The 18,668-nt window shown below is 31.0% G+C and overlaps 2 protein-coding genes and 1 pseudogene across 5 annotated transcripts; all 3 read left to right on the forward strand.

Annotated features, from left to right (window-relative positions):
- Position 1: 1 nt before the first annotated feature.
- LOC111275145 (kinesin-like protein KIN-14C) lies at positions 2–5,590 on the forward strand. The gene is made up of 17 exons (XM_022860311.2): positions 2–680; positions 762–998; positions 1,099–1,243; positions 1,316–1,425; positions 1,512–1,631; positions 1,729–1,932; positions 2,306–2,515; positions 2,592–2,666; positions 2,785–2,931; positions 3,004–3,139; positions 3,228–3,337; positions 3,616–3,777; positions 3,855–4,075; positions 4,426–4,507; positions 4,608–4,712; positions 4,795–4,899; positions 5,119–5,590. Exons 1-17 carry the CDS (start codon positions 636–638, stop codon positions 5,296–5,298), a joined length of 2,394 nt encoding a protein of 797 aa, XP_022716046.1. The 5' UTR covers positions 2–635; the 3' UTR covers positions 5,299–5,590.
- A 443-nt stretch (positions 5,591–6,033) lies between these two features.
- LOC111318789 (thioredoxin-like protein CXXS1) lies at positions 6,034–9,444 on the forward strand (annotated as a pseudogene). The gene is made up of 3 exons (XR_016334414.1): positions 6,034–6,261; positions 6,558–6,708; positions 9,196–9,444. The product of XR_016334414.1 is annotated as a thioredoxin-like protein CXXS1 (transcript).
- An 897-nt stretch (positions 9,445–10,341) lies between these two features.
- On the forward strand, positions 10,342–12,046 carry LOC111274260 (transcription factor ILR3-like). 3 transcript variants are annotated; one of them, XM_022858866.2, is made up of 5 exons: positions 10,342–10,661; positions 10,930–10,992; positions 11,189–11,266; positions 11,344–11,506; positions 11,642–12,046. In XM_022858866.2, exons 3-5 carry the CDS (start codon positions 11,241–11,243, stop codon positions 11,903–11,905), a joined length of 453 nt encoding a protein of 150 aa, XP_022714601.2. In that variant the 5' UTR covers positions 10,342–10,661; positions 10,930–10,992; positions 11,189–11,240; the 3' UTR covers positions 11,906–12,046. The 3 variants fall into 3 exon arrangements, with proteins under 3 accessions (XP_022714601.2, XP_089612120.1, XP_089612119.1); XM_089755994.1 differs by lacking the exon at positions 10,342–10,661 and adding an exon at positions 10,709–10,850; XM_089755993.1 differs by lacking the exon at positions 10,342–10,661 and having other exon boundaries at positions 11,189–11,506.
- Positions 12,047–18,668: the final 6,622 nt, after the last annotated feature.

The following is an 18,668-nucleotide window of genomic DNA, read 5'->3' on the forward strand; positions in this document are numbered from 1 at the left end:
ATTGGTTTTGGGCAGACACCTTATCTGCCATTTTCTACTCTGGATAAGTTGGATATAGTTTCAACCAATTGTTCTTAGACATGCGGCGGCCGGTGATTTTGGCATTTGACATGTTGGATTGGGTTTCATGGTGACCTGGTTTGTATTTTGACACGTGGATTCAGCAAAGATTTTTATACAGACTATCAGACTTCAACATATGGCACCAAAATAGGCAAAAAATTTTTGACGTCGATTCAAATCAAAGGCCCAATATTTGATTCATTGAAGTCCAGTCAAGATGGATTTATCAGTCACACCTGGGTTGAGTGGGTAATATTAATGGGCTAAACAACTAGACCCAATTGGCCCAAAAAAAGTTAACGTTAATATTTTTTCATAGGAGAGGCCGCCAGATCTAATTTCAAATCAATTCAAAACATTCCCGAGGCTCTCCTCCAATTTCACAACGCTCGCCCTTTCCTTTTCCTAACCCCTAACGTTCCAATTTCTTCCCCTAAATCCAAAAATCAAACTCCAGTTCTTCAACTCCATTTTCTCCCATATCAACGGCCCAGATCCAACCCTGCTCCAATTCCCTCGCTACTAAATACTATCAAACAACCCTAACTCACAGCTTCGACTGAGTTTCAAATATGGCTTCCCGCAACCAGAATCGACCGCCTCGCAGCCCCTCCACCGTAAGCGTTTTTCCTTTTTTAAAAAATGTTTGCAGTCTGTTTGTTTTAATTATTATTACTTCTCTTTGTTATTAATTTCAGAAAAAGGAGCTGGGAGATGAAAATCCATTAGACAAACGGAGAAGGCTTGGAGCGATAGGAAGAGGAGCGGGACCCACAGGAACCGGACGAACCCGACAAGCCTTCGCCGTTGTTAACAACCGTCAAGACGTTACAACAGCCGCTAACGCCGAGGAATGTCCTAATCATGAATTCACCAAAGAAGAAGTCGAAGCGATATTAAACGAGAAGCCGAAAGCAAAAAAGTTCGATCTCAAGGTAAAACATTTATCATAATTAGTTCTTTTTTTAATTATTTATAAAATATTATTTTTGTAATTTATTTGTTTTTGTTGTTGTTGGTCATTATTTGGTTTAGGCTAAATATGAGCACGCGGTGGAACATAATAAAAGGCTTAAGCTTTGTGTGAAATGGCTTCAACAATGTGATGAGAATCATGTACTTGATAAAGAGAAGCTTAAGAATTCATTGGAATCCGCTGAGAAAAAAAGCATTGATATAGGTAATGTTACTTCTTCCAATAAGTTAATTTTAATTACTGCTTGATTTTCTTAGTTAACTTTTGATTCTACAGAGTTAGACAAGAAAAACAAGGAGGAAGAACTGAATGCTGTTATTTCAGAGTTAAGGGACAATAATGCGTCTTTACAGGTGAAGCTTTCCAAGGAAGTGTCTGAAAAGCTGGTATGATCTTAATCTTAAAAATCTGTCATGCATATCTGTTTTTCTTTAATGTTTCACTCATATGTTTGTTTGGTTTCAATAACTAGGATGTTGTTGACCGCCATAGAAGTGAAAATAAAGCTAGGGTTACTGCAGAAAAGTCAGTTGCTTCTCTAACAGAAGAGCTTGAAAAAGCTCAGCAGGATATAGCAGCTGCTAATGAGAGGGTAATGTATATATAAAAAAATCTTTATTTTTTTGGATAATTGATGCTATTATTAAAAGTGTTTACTTTGGGGGCTGAATTTTTGTTGAATTTTGCAGGCCGCCTCGCTTGACAATACACACAAGCGATTACAAGAGTACATCCTGAGTCTTCAACAGTACAATTCCAAATTAATAACTGACCTTGAAACAGTCCGTGAGTCACTCAAACGAGTAGAAAAGGAGAAGCTAACAATAGTGGAGAATCTTAGCACTTTAAGGGGTCACTGTAGTTCATTGCAAGAACAATTAACCTTGTCAAGAGTAAGTTTTATATCAGCCTGTTCTATAATTTTTCTTTGTTAGTTTATTTGGTTATTTCTTAATAATTAAATGGAGTTTGGAGAACTTCAATTGGGGTCGTTGTATTTTGTCTTTTACAATCTTATGGTTGAGACAGAATTTTCATGATGATTAATTCTGAACTCACAAAAATTTTATCGGGGTCTTTTGTGCACATTTTCTGTTTTTCTTCTCAAGTGATGCGACCCTGGGTTTATTTAATAACTGATTTGCCTTAAACATGTGTTCACACTTCCCGCTTGTTCATTGCATTCTGTAGCACTTAGGTTTGCATGGAGACAAACAAATACCATATTCAGTAGGTTTTGAATCTTTTGGATCTTATTATTCTCAGGCTTCACAAGATGATGCTGTTAATCAAAAGGAAACATTAGTGAATGAAGTCAAATGCTTACGAGGCGAACTACAACAAGTGAGGGATGATCGTGAGCGCCAAGCGTCACAAGTGCAGGCCTTATCTACTGAAATTGTGAAGTACAAAGAAAGAACTGGAAAATCATTTGCAGAATTAGATATCTTGACAACAAAATCCAAGTCCTTGGAGGTTGGTTGGTTTTATTTCTTGCAAGTCATAAAATCCTTTTTGGCAAGCTTTCCTACATGCTAGGTTTCTTTTGCAGGAGACATGCTCTTCTCAGAGGGAGCAAATAAGAATACTGGAGCTTCAAGTTGCAGCTGCAAATGAGACACTAAAGGTATCAACGATGTTGCTTAAAATTTATACAGATTTTATTGTATTTTATCTTGTTTCGAAAAAATATCATCAACCTAGTTCTTGATATCATAGTTTGTTCTTTCTTTTCCTATCTGTAGATGACCAATTTATCAGCTTCGGAAACAAGGATGGAATATTTAGAACAAAAAAGAATCATACAAGAACTACAAGATCGGTTGGCTGATATGGAACACAAACTTATTGAAGGAGAGAATTTGAGGAAAAAGCTGCACAACACTATTCTGGTACTTGTGCTTCATTGCCCTATATTTGTTGCTCGGAATTCTGTAATGATACTAAGTCATCTTTAATTGCAGGAACTAAAAGGGAACATTCGAGTATTTTGTCGGGTACGTCCTCTTTTACCAGATGACGGTGGAGCAGAAGGTGCAGTCATCTCTTATCCTACATCAGTGGAATCTCTTGGCTGTGGCATTGACTTGATACAAACTGGTATGAACATTTGCGTCCTCTTTTGTTATTCAATTCTGTTTAGTATCAAAGGCAACAATCTTAATCATTCTTATCTTACTGTCTTCAGGGCAAAAGTATCCTTTTACATTTGACAAGGTTTTCAATCATGAGGCTTCACAGCAAGATGTTTTTGTGGAGATATCCCAGTTGGTACAGAGTGCCCTTGATGGATATAAGGTAATTAGCTACTTTATGCTCTTGTTTTTACAAATTTAAGCAAATCTTTTTCCAGCACTAGAAATATGATATATGGTGACTGGTCGGTAAGGATTCTTTTGTTCCAAAATCGAGGAAGATTTAAGTTTAAAACTAGTTGATTTATTTTGCACATGGCTTTTCTTCTTTGAAACTGAATTCTACAATGTCTAGTATTGCTATCTGATCTGCATCATTTGCCCTTCGATGCAAAGGAAATATGCATTCATGGATTGTTGGTGGTTTGTTTGGTTTCACAGGTTTGTATATTTGCCTATGGACAGACAGGTTCAGGTAAGACCTACACCATGATGGGAAGGCCAGAAACCCCAGAGCAAAAAGGGTTGATACCGCGTTCATTGGAGCAGATATTCCAAAGTAGTCAGTCACTGCAAGCACAGGGATGGAAATACAAGATGCAGGTAATTTAATCTGATCCTGATTTCCACTTATTACGTTGGCTAATCATGGTTTTAACCTTCTCTTTCTAAAACTTTAGGCTTCAATGTTGGAAATATACAATGAAGCCATCCGCGATTTGTTGTCAACCAATCGATCAGTTGGCTCAGATCCAACACGCCCAGAAAGTGCAGTTTCTGGAAAGCAGTACACAATTAAACATGATGCAAATGGTAATACATATGTCAGTGACCTGACCATTGTTGATGTTAGTAGCATAACAGAGATTTCCTCGCTTTTAAGGCAGGCTGCTCAAAGCAGGTAAAATTGCTTAGAGTCTTGGTGATTATTAACATAATATTGTGTAGATTATGTCTTGCATCATGCATCTACCCTAGTTTGAATATGTTTCTACAATGTTATGTTGGCATTATAGTTGTGCAAGAAATTATTTCCCAATTCAATGATTTTTTATGGAAAGAATTAGTTCCTTTTAAGTTACTTAATGTTATAAACTATCAAATATTTATGAATGATGGCACCGTTGAGTAGCAATATAACAAAATTTAAAGCAAAAACAGCAAAAGTTTGTCTCTGATGTATAACATATAATGCCTCATATGAGTTTTGTTCTCAATGACCATGTAGTACAATACTTTTCTGCTTTGCAGGTCTGTGGGCAGGACGCAGATGAATGAGCAATCGTCAAGAAGTCACATGGTTTTCACATTGAGGATATCGGGCATAAACGAGGTAATACCCTTCCTTTGATTGCTTTTTTTTTAAATATATTGAATCTCTTGATAACCTTCTTTCCTCTGTATACTGACATTTGTTTTCTTTGTTGTGTTAGGGCACTGAGCAACAAGTGCAGGGTGTCTTGAACCTTATTGATCTTGCAGGAAGTGAGCGGCTGTCAAGGAGTGGTGCGACTGGAGATAGGTTAAAGGAGACTCAGGTGTTTAATGTACCACCGGATTTGTCTGTTCCATAAATTGTTCTTTTAATGTTATTTTGCTGACCTCTTTCCATGCAACCAGGCCATTAACAAGAGCTTATCGTGTTTGAGTGATGTCATATTTGCTCTGGCAAAGAAGGAGGATCATGTGCCTTTTAGGAATTCCAAGTTGACATATCTTCTCCAGGTAAAGTGCGCTTGAAGAGCTCATTATCATCTTTGACTGATGCATTATTTGATGCTAAGTCTGTTTTCTGAAACCATCCATTCCTTCTGAATGTAGCATCATTTTCAAATAGACATCTCTTTTGTGAAGAAATGGGGGCCAAAATTTTATATCCTAGAATCATTTTGTTTTTAATGAATCACTGGATTTCCTTATAAATTTATTTCCATCAATAAACAGCCTTGTCTTGGTGGAGATTCGAAAACTCTTATGTTTGTGAATGTATCGCCGGATCCGACTTCGGTGGGTGAGTCGCTATGCTCTCTCCGCTTTGCTGCTAGAGTGAATGCATGCGAAATTGGAGTTCCCCGCCGTCAGATGACTTTGCGGCCAGCTGATTCTCGGTTGAGCTGTGGCTGAAGTTATGTTCATCAAATTCTTTTATAACAGAAGTAACTTTTTAGAAATTGAATAAGATCATGCTTTGTAATGAGTGTAACGACATGCCTTCGGTTTGTATCATCATCTGTAGAGGTTCTAATTGAGTTATTAGTACTAATCTGTATTTTTAGATTTATGCTGTTTCAGATGGTTATTGACTTTTGGCAGAAAGTAACTCTTTCATTGTTGTATGATAAATTTCATCTTTTGATGAACACAGAAACAAATGAATTCCGTGATTTATCAGAGTACAGATGTTCTGAGTTTTTAATATCCATGATGTTATTGAGAAACAGCTGATGTTCCTAAACAGAAGAAAAAGTGGGGATATTTTTGTAAATGAAGTGATAAACCTTGGCTGCCATCCATTGTTTTCAATCATTGATGACCTATTAAGAGGTTGAAGACAAAAACAAAACCAATTATCAGAAATATAATAAGTTTGGAAGGAAGGAAGAAGAAGACGAAATTCGTTTTTTTATTGGGAAGGGGGTAAGTTGGGAAGATATTTGTTGGGGATAGGGATAGGAGGGCTAGAACATTGACGCATCTCCAAGTTCGAAACAATAACAATAAAAATGTAAAATAATAATACAGAATAGGAATGATAGATGATACCAAAATTCAATAAATCTACATGAGCACCCTTTACAAAATTTCAGAGGGCTGCTTTTGTCTTTTCGTTCTACGTTCTAGCAAGTTTGATCGAGATACTGTGGGAAGAGGTGGGCCTAGCTTTTCATGTTTTGTCTTAGTCTAGAAGACATTTCTCTTTTGCGGGCAAAGCAACAAAGCATTAAGGAGGACTACCCAAGGAGGTGAAAGACAAGGAAGAAAGAGATGGAGGCACAAGAGCAGCAGAACAAGTCTAGAGTTGGGAAGGTTGACTCTGTTGAATCTTGGGAGTTCTCTGTTAATCAAGCTTTAAACCAAGGCTGCTCAGTAAGCTTTTCAATTCTTCACTTTTCATGTTAAAATTTCTCTAGCAGTAATATTTTGGTTTTGCCCCCGTCCCTTGTCATTGTTCTTGAAAACAATCCCAATTCCACAACTATCTTGTTAATATCTTTTCTTATAGGGTTTTTAGTTACCATCTGCCCCCTTCAGTGCTCCTTTAATGGGAGTCCAATAATCCCGATTCATGTCTTTTCATACATAGTCTGTTGATCTCAAAGTAAGGACTTCGTTTGGTTAATTTTCTTCATACCCTAATTTCTGTTTCGATGGGCGTGTTGTAGATTGTTGTACACTTCACTGCTTCATGGTGTATGCCTTCAGTGGGCATGAACCCCTTTGTTTGAAGAACTGGCCTCAGCTTTCCAAGATGTTCTGTTTCTCACTGTTGATGTTGACAATGTTAAGGCAAGAATCTTATGATCTCATGATATTGTGTTGAGACGTGAGTTTTGAAAAATGGGTTAGTGTCGTAACGTTTAGATATGAAAATTTATCGATTGACATTTATTTTTAAAAGTTGGTATTAATTTTTTTTGTTTAAGTACAATTGATCATTTAAGGATATAAACACTTAAGTTTAAGTGTTTTTAAAAAAATAAGTTTGGATCTATTAATCAGAATAAGATTCGAGAATTCGATTATGAGTGAAAAAAATTATAACATCTTCACAACGTCCATCGAAAGATGGTATCAACTTAATTCATGTTATTCGATAAGCCTTAAAAATTTTATTAAGTAATTAATTATTAAAAATTATTTTTAATTAACTTCAAATTTTTTTGACCAAAAATTAGAAAAAAATTTTCATCTCAAGAGTATACAAAAAAATTATTGTTTCACTTGCAGAAGTTTCATCATCGAATTATTTAACATTTTAAAAAAATTCAAAAAATAAAAATAAAATAAAAAAGAATAATAATTTAACTTTTGATATAAATTTTTTCTTTTCATTTAAGAAAAATTGATTGTTTTTGTATAAAAAAATTGATACTGTTAATTTTTTTTTAAAGTATTTAAGAGTTTTTATTTTAAGAAAAATTGATGCTTTAAATTTTTTTTTAAAAGGTTTTTTTTTTGAAATTTTGATTTGAAAAAAAAATTGATACTTTTAATTTTTTTTTTAAAAAATATTTTTTATTTTAAATTTTGTTGTAAAAAAAATTGATACTTTTAATTTTTTTTCAAAAATTATTATTTTTTTAAAATTTATCTTTAAAGAAAATTGATACTTTTTATTTTTCTTCGAAAATATTTTTTAAAAATTTTATTTTAAAAAAAATTGATAATTTCAACTTTTTTTAAAAAATATTTTTTTAAAATTTTATTTTCAAAAAAAATTTATATTTTTAATTTTTTTAAAAAATATTTTTTAAATTTTTTTTAATTTATTCATGCAAAAATACTCTACAAATAAATAAATACATAAATACAAAAAAAAAGGAAAATACAAAAAAAAAGGCTTGGCTAGAGAGTTGGCGTGGCATCGTTCGGCTTCAAACAAAAAAAATGGTTTGAAGGCTTGGGTTGAGGTAATCGGTTCGGCTCAATTTCACTCTAATAATCAGTTGGTAAACGGGTTAAAAGCGGGTTGGCGCTATGGGTGGGTCGTTCAGCGATAAAATGCTCAGATCCTAGGCTGAATTAAGACGTCAAAACAATGTCGTTTTGAAACTACTATAAAAGGTAAAGTTCAAGCTTTCTGCCTCAGACTTTCTTTTCTTTTCTTTCCTCTCTCTCTAGAAATCAGATGAATTCCGGTTGAATCTCCGTCAAATTCTGAAAAATGTTGTTGGAATCTGGATTAGTTCGCAGGAGATTTGTTAAAAAATTCAACTGGAGTTGGAATCTGAGTCGGATTTTGGGAAACCTGTAGGAAAATTCAATCAGCGTTGGAAAACTCATCGAAAAATTTCACCGATGCTAAAAAATTTTGTCGGAATCTAAAAATTTTTCAGAAAATTTTTTTTCTCTTTAACAGAACTTCAAATTTTTTCTTCTTTTTGATTGCTGTGTTTTTGATCTATCAATTTTCTTTTCTACTTCTAATTTTTTGCTCTCTTCTTTCTGTTTTTGATTTTCTCTCTTTGTTTCCACGTTTCTTTTTTTTGTTCCCCTATCCTTCCTGCGTGTGCCAACGTTTATTTATAGGGTTTGATCAATCCTAATTTTTTATTGTGATTGAAATTCAATCTTTGAATCTAGGTTAAACTCTACCAGTCCAATTTTATATAAACTCAAACATTTTTTTTTTAATTATTTTTTAATTTATCAAAATTGATCTTGTAAACCTCCAGACATAATAGGATGCCTACAGTTAGCATTTAAAATGATGCTCCACGCATACAAGGATTGATCATCCTCTTCCTTCTTGACATTATTTTGCAACTGTAGCTTGATGTGGTGAAGATGTGCTAGAATTCACGTCATATTCATTGAATATAATTTTGTGACTGCAATTTGATACGGTGAAGATGTACTAGGATCCTCTCTAGAAAGATATGGTATGACTTGTAGCTTTTAATATATATGCTAGTTAGATAACAACATGTGAAGCGGAGGATAAGCATCGTCCTTTTGCGATAAAGTTTAATTTTCTTATTATTGTGTACAATAACTAGTAAATAATCCTCTCCTCTGCGGACTCCCTGGTTCGAGGTGTTTCAATATTTTTCTTTCTTTTTTTGATTGATTGAGAAAGGGCAGAGTATTTTCTGGTTCAGTCCGTATTAGGTTTCTGGCTGGGTCAAGCTGTTTTGCGCAGATACCCTATCACTCTGTTCCATTGCTATTTTAGTGTGTGGATTGGTTGTTATGATAAAGAAAGGACCCAAAATTGATATCAGATATTTGCCATTTACTTGTTTGATATTTATTATGAAGGTGACTTGAATATTTCTTTGTGAGTGGAATCATTACGAGGTAGCAACGAGGATGGAGATCAAGGCCATGCCAACGTTTTAACTGATGAGGGAAAGTACTGTAGTTGACAAGTTAGTCGGTGCAAATCCTGAAGAGATAAGGAAAAGGATTGATGGTTTTGTGCAATCCATTCGTGTATATGTTGCATAGTATCAATGCTTGTGACTTTATACATATTTGAACATGTAAAATATGTGGTTGTCATGTTCATCCGAGAAAATAAAGTGTTCATCTTGGTGATTCATTGAAGCACATCTGTTGTTTTGGTAATTATGTATTGTATTGTAATTGTGATTTCAATCTTTGAAAATGTAATTAGGAGCTGTTTTACTTTGATTTATAGGTAAAATATTATATTTTTAGTTTCAATGATTAAGTTCAAATTTTTACAATTGTAAAAAAGGAAAAAAAAGTTGTTGGGGAAAGTCGAAGGAAGCAGAATTGAACAATAGCTTCAATTTCATCTTGTAACTCTGGAATATGCTATACTTAATCAAAACTTCTAAATCCAATTAGATTTCTAGCTAGTACAAGATGTAAAAGAATAAATATATATAAGAATTAGCTATTACATGCACCAGGCCAACAAGAACTAGCCGAGTTTAGTTAACTAGGTTTTTATTAAGCATACTACAAAAAAAAGTTGCTCCATGGTCCCAAAAGCAAGAGTCACATCAAGGGAGATTATCAACTAGGTTGTTGCTTGCTTCCCAAGCCTGGCCTTCTGAACTCAAAACGGTTTGAATTTGGTGAAATATCATGCTCCAAGTCATCAATCGATGAGGATTAGGAAAAGCAAATCCTATAATTGGTAAGAAATCTTGCCCTACCAAGGATTAATGCAACGTTCACTTTTCCTGGGCTACAAGTTTATTGGTGACGACAATCACCACTAGTTTGGAAGCCCATTTTCTTGAGTAAATGAAGCCCAATAGCAAACATAAAACCCAATTCTTGACAGTACTGTTTATGTGCCACTCTTGCCTGGCCGAACCGAAAGAAAGTGGCCCTGGTGTCTAGTCTTTTTGGCATCCGGTGGAAATGGCAATGAAAAAGAAAATACTTTAGAAAAAAAAATGTGGACTTTCTCTCAAATCACTTTCAATTCCCAAAACCAAATCCAAAGAAATAATTCCCCACCATCACAATCTTCTCACTAAAAATCTCCAAACCAACATAATTCACTCGTTCCATATCTCTCTCTCTCTTCTTTTCTTTTCTTTAGTTTTTATTTTTCTGCACTTCTGTATCTTCCGCCTTTGTGTCATAACTGAATTCTTGCCGGGCATATGATCTCTCGGCGACCAAAGGGAGGACCTGGTCTCCTCGGAAAATCCCAACACGTGGATTTTCGATGGTTATGGTTTGTTAGAAGACATTCCTCTCCCTGGTGGTGATCTGCTCTCAGTTGACCCTTCAACCCCAATCTGGTCATCTCACTCCCTTACTTGCTCTACTCCTCTTAGGTTCCTCTCTTCTCCCTTTGTCTTATTGCTTTTGAATTTTCCAACATTGTGGTACTCAAAGCAATTGTTTTTGACTTTTATACTTCTGTTTCCAAGTTGTCTGTTGCTTTAGCTTTGCTTAGTTTAGCATTATGTTTACTTATGGAATTGGGGAATAAGCTTAGTGGCTGGCAAGCTGTCGTGGCCCGGGTGCTCCCTCAAGCTAAGCTATGTTAACTTCTCACTGTACTTTAAACATGCTCCTGAGTCTTTCTTGATTTTTCTGCAGTGTTGAATTTAATGAATCGTTTGGGAATTCAGACAATCTTGATGAAACGGGCACGCGAAAACGGTATACTGCTACTCAATGGTTAATGTTTTATTGTATTTTCTTACTCTATTTCTGTAATGCAGTTTCTGCTCTGGCTTCTGCACCATTGCATTTTATTGCTTTAAGTATCTGTTAGTTTTAGTGTTGTTGTGCTTGGATTTGTTGCTTGGTTTCATACCAGGTCTCCTGTTTTAATCTTTTCACTATTCTATCACAGGGTGAGGTCTGGAACATGCAGTGCCTCTGGGTCCAAAGCTTGCAGAGAAAAGATGCGAAGGGATACGTTAAATGATAGGCATGTTTTGTTATCCCAATGTCTCTCCCTTCAACCCATTTTGCCTTCTCTGATGTTTACATTTTCAATATCTCAAGGTTCCTGGAATTGGGTTCTATCCTAGATCGTGGAAGGCCTCCCAAAGTGGACAAGGCTGTTACACTGGTTGATGCTGTTCGGATGGTTACTCTGTTACGGGATGAAGCCCAGAAACTTAGGGAGTCAAATGAGAGTCTGCAGGAGAAGATTAATGAGCAAAAGGTGAGCCTGGATTTTGATGTTCATTTATTCTACTTTTTATTGCAAAAATTTTATTTGATGCATCAGTTTCCTGGAGAATTAGGTGGCTTGAGTGTAACTCGTCTTGGTTGTGCTGAGTAGAGTTTCATTTTGTAGGCTGAAAAGAATGAACTCCGTGATGAGAAACAGAGGCTAAAGACTGAGAAAGAGAATCTTGAGCTGCAAGTCAGGGCCTTGGGTTCTCAGCCAGGATTCCTACCTCATCATCCTGCTATTCCAACTTCATTTTCTACCCCAGGCCAAGTTGGTGGCAAGCTGGTGCCTTTTGTTGGTTATCCTGGACTTTCCGTGTGGCAGTTCTTGCCTCCTGCTGCTGTTGATACATCACAGGATCATATTTTCCGCCCTCCAGTTGCATAAGCTGGCAGGCTGTTTTTTTTTTACTGCCTGATCATAATTTTATTTGTCATTGGTCTTGGTGGTTTTCTTTTAGTTTATACTCTGTACTTTTTACTCCCCACCTTTGGAAGAGTATGAGAATTGAAAGCCAAGTTGTGCGAAGCTTGAACTCTGCTTATCTATTACTCGGATAACTTTAATTTTGTTTAACTAAATTTGGTGAATTATGTTGCCAAACCTTTCGAGCTAGTATGCTAAACGTTGGAAACCGTTGATTACAGAGGTGGATTATCGGATCATGTAGTTACACAATTTGTGTAATTCCTACTTAAGTAAAACCAGCGTATTTATTGAAATTTGTTTCGTTTGCTGTGATCCTTGTGATATTTCACGAAAAGATGGTCCTAAATGGGAATGAAGTACAAAGAACTATTTAAAGCTGGCCCCTGTTTTAGGCCTTGGAAGAAAATTGGGCGGACGAGACAAATTTTGTCGTACAAGACTTTCACTTTGCAAGAAAAGTGCAAGCCTTCTAAAATTTGATGAACCCAATGACAGTTCCAAATGTGACTGTTTAGTTAATACCCTAAGCACAAGAAGTTATTTAATTCCTCCTGCTTTCAGTAAGCTACCTCTTCATTCCAAAGCACAAATAAAAACGTAGTTAGCTATTATATAGAAAAATATTTAATGTAATTCCTAACATCTTTAATAGAAATTAGTGATCTGATCGTCAATCAAAGAAATTCGACATCCTATATCTTATATATAAATTCTACTAATGTCATTTATCACGTGTCAGTCAATTTATTTCTTTAAATTTTATTTTATTTTACTTTGTATTTAATTTTTTTCTTTGATTTATATTGAATAAATTTTTATATTTATTTTTTTTGTTTGGGCCCATATATTGATTTATTTTTAATTTTCTTTTTATATTATATATTTTTTAATATTTTAAAATTTTTGTGTGAAACTTATTTGATATTATTAATTTTTTTGCTTTTTTTAATTTAATAAATTTTTAAGAAAATAATATTAATGGAAATGTTGACATGACATTTAAATTTTTTTAAAAAAAAATTGATCATTTCTTTTTTCTTTGTCATTTTATTGTTTTTTTTTTATTTTTTGTTTTTTTAAATCAATGATATAAATTTTACAATAAAAACTCATCGTTATCAATATCACATGACAACTCAACTTTTTTTTCATTTCTTTTTCTTTTTGTTAGTTTCTTTTTTTAATTCGATATTTAAACAAATTTGATGTGTACACGTGGTATCTTACTTAATTTTTTCTTTTTTTTACCTTTTGCTTTTTTTTTTTGTTTTTTACTTTTTAACTAGATAAATTTTGAGACAAAAGAAACTGATAATAAATTTTTTAAGAAAAGTGTCAATGAAAGTATAGATGATAAAACAATCTAATGGTTTTAATTTGTCCAAATTCAATAGGTGGGTTTTTTAATTTAAGATTGGATTGAATTTTTATTTTTTTTAAATTAGAGTTAGATTAGATAAAAGTTTAAAGTGTTTCACCCCACTCGATATAATCAATACATATTTTATTATTTATTTAAATTTAAATTTATAAATATGTATTATATTAATAAATTTATTATTTAATATTTTAATTTAATAAATTTACATGATATCTCATTTAACTTCATTTTCTTATTATTGTCTTTTAAAAGTTTTTTATTTTTTAATTAGATAAATTTTGTAAAAAATGATGAATGAAGAGATAACAAAACAAATTATATCCTATGAGTTTTTATTTGCCCCAATCTAATAAGTGTGGGTTTTAAAAAGATTCATGATTGTGTTAATATTTTTCTTTTTTTAAAATCGGAATCGAGTTGAGTTGAGGGCAGATTGAGAATGTTCCATCTTGTTTCATTTATATATAATTATATTTTTAATTATTCATTTAATTTGATACATATATATTATATTAATAAAGTTATTATTTAGTATTTTAATTTAATAAAAATATTATATTTATACATTATTAAGATGTAATCTATCTATCAATTATATAAATTTTACTTATTTTGGTTTTTATTTGACTGTCATTTAAAGTGTTAATATGACACCTTGTTTTTTTTTCCTTTTTTTCCTTTCTTTTGTTTCTTTACCAACTTTTTGGTTTTTAATTCAAATAAAAAAAATCAAATGGAGATGTTCATGTGACACCATAATTTGTTTTTCTTTGCCTATTTTTTTTTAATTATATAAATTTTACAACAAAAGAAGTTGATGGATAGAGATGGTAAAACAATTGGTATCCAATAGGTTTTGATTTGACTCAATCAGATAAGGGATTATCTATTTATTTATTTATTTATTTTTTAGTTAGATAAATTTTATAAGAAAATAATGTTAATGGATGTGTCCATGTAACACCCAATTTGTTTTTTTTTTTTTTGTATTTTTTGTTTTTCTATTTTTTAATTGAAAAAATTTTATAACAAAATAAGCCAGTCGATAAGAATATCAAAACAATTAGTATTCGATGATTTCGATCTATCTTGATTCGATATGGATATTTTTGTAAAAAATTGATATCGAGTCAAGTCGGTCAATTTTTTTTAAGGAAAATAATGATAGATTAAAAGCAAATGTAGGGTGTACTACCCTAAACCACATCATGGTATAAATAAAAGTACATTTATTATTCATTTAATTATATATATGTATTATATTTGTCGTAATGTATTGGTCTAGGGACTCAATTGCTAGACGTGAAAAGTTAGGAGTCATCATCAAATTTTTTTGTTAAGGTGCATTTGGCCACCAAGTTAAAATTATCTCTTTTAAAGAAATTTTAAGTTCAATTAGGACTTTATAAAAAGAATAAGTTTTTGTTTACATTGCAGAACTAAGTTCGAAAGTACAATTACGTATGGAGAATGATTAGTATCCCTACAATGTTTATCTGAAAATGAAACTAAAAAAGCTTTGTGTTTCACTAACTTGGTTTTTAATTAAATGGTCTTTTGTTTTGTTTTTTAATTTAATTATTTAAATATAAAAAAAATTTCGTAAGACTTTTTTATCATTTTGTTAAAATCTCTAGAAAATTTTTTTCACCTTAAGAATATTAAAAAAATCTATTTGTTTCTTTGAAAATGCTCCGTTGTCAAATTGATAAAAATTTTATAATTTTATTTAAAAACTTTTTATACTTTTATTAAAAATTTTCTATTCTAAATTTTTCATCATTCTAGTAAAATTTAGAATTATCTTATCCTTAAAAAAAATTCTTCTAAGGATCACTTATTCGTAACCTTTAGAATTTCATTAAGATTTTTTATTATATTTAAAAATGATTTAAATCATAAATTATCTATCATTCTGGAATAATTTAGATCGAAATATTTTTATTTTATTATTTTTTAGAAAATTACTTGTTTGTAATTTTTTTTAAAATCCTACTATTGTTCTTATTTTTTTGATTTATTGAAGTTTTATAACATTTGTTATTGTTATTGTTGTTATTATTATTATTATTATTTATGAATGAATGCAAATCATCAGCATAAAAATTTTCTTCAAATTTTTCAACATTTTGATAAAATTTGGATAAATTTTCAAACATAAGAACCACAAAAATCACTCTTTCTTGATTTTTTGCAATTCCATGATTTAGACAATATTTATTATTTCCTAAATCTAATTTTTTTTGTGATCTTTGTTGTTTTTTTTTTTTTTTCTAAAATTTTCATCATTTTGGTAGAATTTAGAAATAATCTTTTGTAGAAAATTACTCGTTCGTAAATTTCTAGATTTTTATTGTTAGATTTGTCCTATTTTTTATTTAATTTTATTAATTTTTTTATTATTTTTTCAAAATAAATATTTTTAGAATTTTCTTTTAAATTTACCATCATTTTAGAAAAATTTTAAAAAATATTTTATAAGTTGTATGTTAACAACTGTTTGAAAATTTATTGTTATTATTTGTTTTTTAATTTTTTTAAAATTTACTTCTATTTTATTTATTCCTTTTATTATATTTTTAAATTTTCTTAAAGTTTGTTAAATCTTTGGGTAAAATGATGTAAATAAATTTTAATTAAATATTTTTTATTTTATAAATATTTTATATTATAACAAATTCAAAATTTAAACATGCATTTTATCTAAATAATTTATAAAACATAAATTAAATTTAAAATTTAAAATTTTAAAAAATACCAAAACGGGCCGGTCAACAGCTAGTTAATGGTTTGCCACGGTTTGGATCGATTTAATAGTTTTCTTGCAGTTTTTTGCGGTCCAAGGCCGTTCAGCTGTTTTCGAGTAATTTACAACCGATTTAGTTAAACCAATCAATGGCTAAAGAAGGCATGGGTAGGGACGGCAATCAACCCCATCCCCGATGGGTTCCGACCCGACTCGACCCTATAGGGTCGAGTTTTTTTTTTTGAATTTAAGTTTTCGAGTCGAGTATAATTAAAGAATAATCGAGGTCAGGTCGGGGTTGGGTATGCCTAAAACTCTACCCGACCCGACATTATATAAAAAATTATTTTTAATTAATTATGTATTTATATAATGATATTTTTAAATATTTATATTTAAAAAATAATATTTTATTAATTTTGGATCGGATTGGGTACAGTTTACATAATATCGGGTTGGATAGGGTCGGGTTCGGGTATACTAAAGCATAAAGTCGGGTCGAGTTCGGGGCGAGCTTTCCCGACCCGATGTCATCCCTAGGCATGGGTCATGGGTTAGGTTGTGCAGACCCTAGGTCGAATCTGGGTCCATGAACAGATCCTCTAAGTTCTAAACATAATTGTTTTGTAGTTTTTTTTTTTTTTTTGCACTATAAAAGGCTAAAATAAATTTTTTTTCATTTCATTTTTTTATTTTTCTTTCTCTAAGAGAGAGCTTCTCTCTCTACTTTTCAAAAGAAACTAAAATTCAACAGCTTCTTACTGTCATTGGTATCGTTGCTGGTCATCACTAAGGATGGTCAAAAAATTTTCAAAAAATCACTTATTGATCTTTCTAACCCCTTAAACCTAGATAGTGGCTTTATTTTGCCAAAAAAATCTCAATCATTGTAGATCAACCTTCAAAATTTTTGATCAAAACTCTTTTTTTTTATTTTTTACTATTTTTTTTATTGATGCTTTTTTAGTTTCTGGCATTATTGATCCTTATTCTCAAAGGTTGTTTATTTGTGATTGGTTGTGGTTTTCTAATAGGCTAATTTTTTTTTTTTGGTTTTTTGGGTTTCTACTAGAGGTTTGGTTTTTGGCAAAGCTTTCTTTTGATTTTTTTTTTGTAGGGTTTTTTTTTTATTTTTTGGTTTTTTTTAATTCTCTTTGGGTTTTCTCTGAATTTTCTTTGGGTTTCTATTTGTAGGAAAATAACTTTATTTATAGAGTTTATGGGATTCAAATCTCAAATTTTTTAATATTTACTTGTAGAAAAATTGGAAATTTGGCCAATGACTTTATGTTGCCAAGTTAGTAGGTGTTTGCTGGTGGCTAGCGGTCAATGAAAACTTTTGGACTTTCAAACGAGATGGTACATGTGCATTTAATGCATGGTAATTTTTTTTTTTAAGAAAAGATTAAAAAAAAGGGAGAAAATAAAAAAATAAGACTATAAAAATAATTAAAATTATATTTAGGATAAAACTGGACAAAATGAGTATTTACAATATTAACAAAATTATTATTTTATACCTTAATTTAAGATATTAATATTTTAAACTCAATTGAATATCTACATGGCACTTCAACAATCTTTTTTTTTTCATTTTTTTTATTTTTTCTAATTTTTTATTAATAAATTTATTATTTGATACCTTAATTTAAAATATTAACATTTTAAGCATAATTGGGACGATTACATAATACCTTAATGAGCTTTTTTTTTTTTAGATTTTAGATTATTTTATTTTATTTTTATACATTTTTTATTAAATTAATTTTGTGAAAAAATAGGTCAATGGTGTCTATGTGCCTATTAGGTTTTTTTTTTTTTTTTCTTTTTTCATCTTTTTTTTATATTTTTTTATTAGATAAATTTTATAATAAAATGTGCCAATTTATAAAGATACCAAGATAATCCGTATATGATGGATTCAATCCATCCCAATTTAGTAAGAGGCTTTTTTTAAATTGCTTGATCAAGTTGGATGGGTTAAGTTATTTTAAAGAAATGAAATCAAGATGAAAGTGTGTTTAAAATATTCTATCTCAACTTATTTCGAGGTATATAAAGTATATATTTTATTATTAATTTAATTTTATATTTATATATATTATATTAATAAAATTATTATTTTTCCCTTAATTTAATAAATTAATATTTTAAGTTCAACAACAGTATCCATATAACATTCTTTATGAGCTCTTTTTTTACTTTTATTTTGTTCTTTGTTTTCCTTTTTTCCTTTTTTGTTCTTTTCCATATTTTCAATTTTTTGGTTTATTTTTTTAGATAAATTTTGAGAGAAAAAGAAATAAATTCAAATATTCATGTGTATTTTTCATTTGTATTTTTTACCCTTTGCATTTTTTTAATAAGATAAAAATTTCACAAAAAATGATGGATAGGGATGATAAAATAAAAAAATTTTAACTCATGACATTGCATGACAACGTAAGAAAATTTTAACTCATGGCAACACGTGGGTATCTATCTAATCTTATAAATAAATAATGCATATGTATGCTCCAAGTGTTGTGTCTTTTTTCTTTTTTTTTTTTTTTTACTCTTGAAAAAATATTTAATAATTTTTTTTGAAATTATAA

Source organism: Durio zibethinus, chromosome 26 (assembly GCF_047325235.1).
Source record: "Durio zibethinus cultivar Kanyao isolate XHJ-2024 chromosome 26, ASM4732523v1, whole genome shotgun sequence".
Taxonomy (NCBI): Eukaryota; Viridiplantae; Streptophyta; class Magnoliopsida; order Malvales; family Malvaceae; genus Durio; species Durio zibethinus.

What these genes read in the sequence shown, in the direction of transcription:
- LOC111274260 (XM_089755993.1), top strand. Translation starts at nt 11,285, where the DNA reads ATGTCTCTCCCTTCAACCCATTTTGCCTTCTCTGATGTTTACATTTTC. An exon ending in AGAAGATTAATGAGCAAAAG is followed by an intron (nt 11,507 to 11,641) that starts GTGAGCCTGGAT and finishes TTCATTTTGTAG; the next exon opens with GCTGAAAAGAATGAACTCCG.
- LOC111275145 (XM_022860311.2), top strand. Translation starts at nt 636, where the DNA reads ATGGCTTCCCGCAACCAGAATCGACCGCCTCGCAGCCCCTCCACC. An exon ending in CTGCAAATGAGACACTAAAG is followed by an intron (nt 2,667 to 2,784) that starts GTATCAACGATG and finishes TCCTATCTGTAG; the next exon opens with ATGACCAATTTATCAGCTTC. An exon ending in GTGCCCTTGATGGATATAAG is followed by an intron (nt 3,338 to 3,615) that starts GTAATTAGCTAC and finishes TTGGTTTCACAG; the next exon opens with GTTTGTATATTTGCCTATGG.